The 6252-nt window shown below is 40.6% G+C and overlaps 1 protein-coding gene across 1 annotated transcript; it reads left to right on the top strand.

The window, feature by feature from the left end:
• The first annotated feature begins 2094 nt into the window (after nucleotides 1-2094).
• LOC135076001 (protein takeout-like) lies at nucleotides 2095-6252 on the top strand. Its single transcript, XM_063970447.1, has 5 exons — nucleotides 2095-2131; nucleotides 2356-2575; nucleotides 4200-4324; nucleotides 5028-5180; nucleotides 6080-6252. Exons 1-5 carry the CDS (start codon nucleotides 2095-2097, stop codon nucleotides 6229-6231), a joined length of 687 nt encoding a protein of 228 aa, XP_063826517.1. The 3' UTR covers nucleotides 6232-6252.

Below are 6252 nucleotides of genomic sequence, written 5' to 3'. Positions count from 1 at the left end.
TGCTCGTCAAACAGCTGCAGTATTAGGCCATTAAGAATACTGACTTTACTATCAATATCATCAGCACGAGCAATAGGACTATAATCAAGTGACGATAAGTCGAGTTGGAGCTTCGCTTGATCGATTCTGGCAAGGCTTCGAAGGAAAACGGTCTCGGGTTTATATTTGGGCGGTCGGAGCTTGTAGCACAGAAAAATGAGATCGTGCCGTGAAAAACCCGGCGCGAGCAATTGCCCATGTCTGGATGCGAGCTCAGGAGAAGAAACGAGGATCAGATCTAACCAAGTGTCATCAGTCTCAATGTTGTGATGAGTAGGCTCCAGCGGTAAGTTAGACATGTTGACAGATTCAAGGATGGACAGAAGCTTACCAGTCTGTGGAGTTGGCTTGAGCAAATCAGTGTTAAAATCACCCATGACTATAACATGCGCATACTCGGAACATATTGATTCCAACACGGACTCCAGTTTGGGGAAGTAGTGGACAGAAGGCGGGCAATATACAACTCCCAGTACAGCCTTAGCGCCCTTTACGAGCACCTCGAGAAACATATATTCGATGGAGTTAGAGTAATCACCGGGAGTAGTATGAATGATTTTAAAGGGAATATCGCCCCGAAGGTAGATGGCGACACCGCCGCCTCTTTTACCGAGTCTATCGTTCCGAATCAGGACAAAACCTGGAAGTGAGTATGATGTTGAGTTCAGATTTGGGTTCAACCAACTCTCAGAGACCAGCAACGCGTGGATTATATCCGAAGAGAAAGTGTTAAGAAGTTCGGAATAATGTTGGGGTATGCTTTGTGCGTTTATATGGCAGATATTGAGAAGGTTATCGCAGTTTTGAAGTTCTAGGAGAAGAGAATTGTGAAGAGAAGACGAGGAGTTAGAAGAGTGCAGAGAGTAAAAAGAAGAGGAGTGGTCACTAGCAGAGACGAATGATTCATCATTATCTGACATGGTTGTGTACTAATATATATAATAACGATAAATAATATCAAATATTAAAAAATTAAAAAATAAACTATACTATCCAGTCAAGTGACATGAATTTAAACCTATTACGACTAATAGCTGCGCATGACCTGCCGGTTGACTGTTCACAATGGTTCACAAAAAGATTACTTTTACAAAAGAAGAAACAAGAAAATTTTGCGATATAAAATAAATAACGTAAACTGCTGAGAAGGCATAACAAAATACAGGTACAGCTAAATTATTGAGGCTTAAACATTACTAAAACAAAAAGAAAAATATTTATGTGATGAAGTAAATAAATACCGTTATCGAGATACCGTTATTACAACGTTATTTTGTCTATACAGAATATGTACAAATGCCCTTGCCTCCCTTCTGACGTAACACATCTGTCAGATGTGATGAAGTGTCAGACAGATGTCAAAACAATACCGGAAAGAAAACAAAGTGAACAGTGAAGTGAAAATACCTTGAATTGAAATAAAAAAAAGGATTAAAATAGTGACGGTATAAAACAGGCACGAACTGTAACATTGCGTTAGTACCCACAACTGGAGTTACAAATGGGAGGCGAAGTACACAATTTAAACAGTAGTGTGAAAATACACTGAAACACTATGACAACACTACTTCGATCTGCATGCCCGCTGCGTTTTGGATGCCCCTGGTTTCGGGATGGAAGCGTCAGCACTTGCGACGCGCGCCGCAGGCTCGGCTGCACGGCCTGCACGTTTCGGGACGGACTCCTGGGGCACTGGGGTGACTGTGCTGTGGCGCTCCATGAGCCTGTCTAGCTCCTCGCTGCTGGAGACTCGTTCGCGAGCGCCGTTTGGCAACTTAATGAACACATTGCCGTCCATGGACCACACACGCCTCATGCCAAAGTGCTTCCGCGCATTCAAAAACAGGGCTTGCCTTGTCCGCGTTAAAAACTCTGAGATCACAAATGGAGATCGATTAATAAAATTATCCCCAGATATTTAAACGACGACATCTAGTCCCAAACTAAGCATACCTACTTTATGTGTAGGTAATTTACCTTTAATACAACTAAATATTTTTCTTGTGTGTACCCAAATTACCCAGTACATATAGTGTAGGTACATGCAGGTACAGAATGTTTGCACAGCTCGGGGATGAACCCGCGACCAATAGTGACTGGTTTCTTGTGTTGCTTCTTTTCCGCACTGGCCCATTTATTGTTCTGAAGCAGTAGGAAGGTTATTACTGGAACGTGTAAAGGGTTTTTTTTAAAAGCCTACTTGTAAAATGAAATGAGCTTTTTTTGAGTTTTTGTGAGACTTCTGGCATTCTTATAATACCCAAATTCTTAGCCATTGTGCTAAATCGATCACTAACAAAACAACTTTTATTCCAGCTCCATTCATCGAGTCATGTCACGAAAGCGACAGCCAGTGCAACCTCCGTTCCGCCACCAACGCGCTCCCCTGGATAGCGGGCGGCGTCCCAGCGCTGGGCATCAGTGCTCTCGACCCCATGCACCTGGGCCGCGTGCGGACCAACAACGCTGGGCTTAGCATGGAGTTCAGGGATACCACCATCAAAGGACTGAAGAACAGTCAGATTACTAAGATTGTGTAAGTGTTTTTGACAACCCCTCTGTAGTTTTTGCTTAGTGACTGATTTAATTATGGTTTCTACAGAATACCAGCATTCATGTTCTGAATGGAACATGATACAAGCTGAGTAGGAGCCATTTTGATTCAATAAAATGTATGTTATTTAAATTGTGTAAAACGTTTGTTTGAACCAAATAAACTGTTATTCTTTCTTCTTTCTTTCTTTCTAATATAGAATGCGATAGTTAAGCTTGCACCTCATTCTAAAAACACTCTTAATTTTGTCACTTTTCCCTAACTTTTCATTTCTATCAGTCGCGAGAAACTTCAACATTATTTTCTGAAAGTACCTTTTAGGCTGAGTTGTACCACCTAACTTTAACGGTAACGATAACCGACGTTTTTTGTATTGGAGTTTGATGGTTCAATGTTAAAGTAAGATGGTACCAGCATTTGTGTATATTAATTGAATTAAAGTGTAAAATATTATGAAAAGGCATTGAGGACAATCATTTTAGGGATACAATATATTTTCCTTTTCTTTTCCTTTACATCCATAATGTCCAATCCAATTAAGGCTGGTCTCGCAGGACATAGAGTCATTTGTCACGAGCATTTGATAAATGGGTTATTAATTGTATGCAATTGATGACTTTGAACATCAAGATAGCGAGTGTATTTACATAATATGAAACAGTTTATTTTCCTTACAGGATATTGATATTTTATGTAACTAAACAATCGTTTCTCTAACTACCTTATTTATTTAAATTTTGATCTTGCCTATTCATTTTTAATTTATGTATTTTAATGCATTATTTACTTTCTGGAATACTTAGCTTCTGGTAGGATTTTACCCAAAGAGAGTTTACTCCATGATGTTCTAAGTTATAAAGTGTTTCATTTTGAATCCTTAGCAAAAAATTTGTTTATTTTCTTTACATCATTATCATCATCATTTAATATAGTCTCAACTACAGGATCATGACCCTCACTAATTAATCAGAGGCAAATGGTTGGCCTCATAAAGGTAGCGGGAAGGCGCTGGATGCTGCAGGCCGCCACCAACTGGCCACTGTGGAAATCGTTGGGGGAGGCCTATGTTCAGCAGTGGACGTCCTATGGCTGAAATGATGATGATGATGAAATGGTTTGGCCTACACTCCCCACGCTGGCTATACGGGTTGTGGAGTATTTTCTTTTAAAAATCCGCAATTGAAATTTCTGTCTGTGCAACTGACATTTTACACATGGGTCCAATCATCATCATCATCATCATTTCAGCCATAGGACGTCCACTGCTGAACATAGGCCTCCCCCAATGCTTTCCATGTTGATCGATTGGTAGCGGCTTGCGTCCAGCGCTTCCCTGGGTGCAATCCCAACTAATATTATAAATGCGAAAGTAACTCTGTCTGTCTGTCTGTCTGTTACGCTTTCCCGCTTAAACCTCGCAACCGATTTTGATGAAATTTGGCATAGAGATAGTTTGAGTCCCGGGAAAGAACATAGGATAGTTTTTATCCCGGTTTATGAAACAGGGACGCGCGCGATAAAGTTTTTCTGTGACAGACAAAATTCCACGCGGGCGAAGCCGCGGGCGGAAAGCTAGTAGTTTATACTATATTGGCAATGTTTCCAGTCGGCACGGAAGGCACCTGCAGCTGGAGTTGAAATGCTCTTTGGAGATGCGCGGCGACTACACCATGTCGGGCCGCCTGCTCGTCATGCCCATCGAAGGCGATGGGAAGTACCGGATCAAGATACGTGAGTACTACTGACCTGGCTACTTTTATCGAACGAGCCTACTGGTAGCTAGGTATATTTTACAATCCTCATTTAAAATAACTTTAAAAGCTAGAGAGTTCGGACGCGAACATCGTTTATTACTTTTGATTTTTGTTGTTGACTGTACAAGGAATGAGGGACTGGGGCTTGGAAATGTTCGTTCGTTTCAGCCAAATGACGTCCACTGCTGGACAAAGGCCTCCCCCAAGGTTTTCCATAATGAACGGTCCTGTGCTGCCCGCACTGTAATTAAATGTACTACATAGTATTGATGTGTATAGTGTAGCGAAAAACTTCGCGCGATTATATGCATTTTCATTGAACAAACAAAGCAGTAACTTACAATAATATGTTACAATGATATTGCATTGTGTGTATAAAGAATAATAATAATAGAAACTGCTGAGAGACAAACATAAATGGCATGAAAAGAAACAATGCAAAGATTTACTTAGTAGCTACTTTTGCCGATTAAAACGTCATGTAATATTTTGGAGCTTCGATTTTTTTTCATTGATCCCTTTCTATTCTACACATTAAAACGTTAGATAAAGCGACTTAAACGTTTCAAACCTTATTAGTTTGAACAATGATAACAGCAATTGATGGCTTGTTAGAATAAAATCAATAACCAATAGAAGGAAAAACTTTCTACTCACCCTGCAATCCTCTTCATCATCAGGCGACATGGTGGTGGACTTGAAGATCGACTTCAGCGAGAGGCGCGCGGGCGGCGACTCCTTCTGGAGCGTGCAGCACTGGAACCAGACCTCCAGGGTCGAGACCGGAGCCAGCTTCCGCTTCCAGAACCTGTTCAAGGGGAATAAGAAGCTTTGTAAGTTGTGTTATGATGAGTCAGATGAACATATGGTGAAAAATAATAGCTTTCAGTTTTCTACTCATCATACTCGTTCGTATATGTAGGTACCATTTAGGCATCGTTTCTATAATGCAGTGGTTCTTAACCTTTAAGTCATGAGGGACCATTTTACCAAATTTCTGTCTTGTCAGGGACCACCTCATAGTCGGTCAAAACCAGTTTGACTGCAAAAATCAGTTAAAAGTGGTTTTAACCAAGGTGTACAAGTGCACTTCGTGGACCACTTGGAATGTCTCCAGGGACCACCGATGTCTCCAGGGGTTAAGAACCACTGCTATAATGATATGCAATTCAGATGACTCAGTCCGACTGCTACTTAAGTGTCTTATTTATTTTATTTTGTTCGGAAAACATACAGTGAGACAATAACAGACTAATAACCACTGCTTAGGAAACTATACACCATTTACATGTTGCAATACTAATAACTTAAAAAAACGCATTTCTACTAGAGTGTAGATTTCTAAAAAAATAAAATTCATAAAATTCATTTATTTTTCCAAATAGGCTTTAAAAAAGCACTTTTACACGTCCCAATATTAACCCTACCACTGATTCGGGACAATAAATGGGCCAGTGCTGAGAAGAAGCAGTGCAAGAAACTCAGTCACTATTGTCAGCCTCCTTTTCAAGGGTTTACAGTCTTTAAAATATACAAATTATAGTCATATAAGTATTGAAAATAGCCTTACTTGATGTGCAATCTCGGTTTTATTTACATTTTAAAGTGGGTGTTAATAGAAGATGTCGCATTGCGTTTACAACCAAAACCCTGAAAAACATTTACCTAGAGAGCTGGACCTAATAGGTACCTATTAGATAGTTTTCTCTACAACTTTATTTTTTCGTTTCAGCGGACGGCATCCACGAGTTTGCCAACAACAACTGGCGGGAGATCTTCTCGGAGGTGGCGCCGCCGATGGTACAGAAGACCGTCGGCCAGATCGTCCAGGAGGTCGCCAAGCTCTTCAGCAAAGTTCCTCTTAAAGACCTCATTAAGAACTAGGGTTAAAATGTACCTGAGACG

This window comes from Ostrinia nubilalis, chromosome 11, assembly GCF_963855985.1.
Source record: "Ostrinia nubilalis chromosome 11, ilOstNubi1.1, whole genome shotgun sequence".
Lineage (NCBI taxonomy): Eukaryota > Metazoa > Arthropoda > Insecta > Lepidoptera > Crambidae > Ostrinia > Ostrinia nubilalis.
The sequence above is the reverse complement of the archived record's forward strand: the minus strand, read 5'-3'. Positions and strand labels throughout refer to the sequence as shown.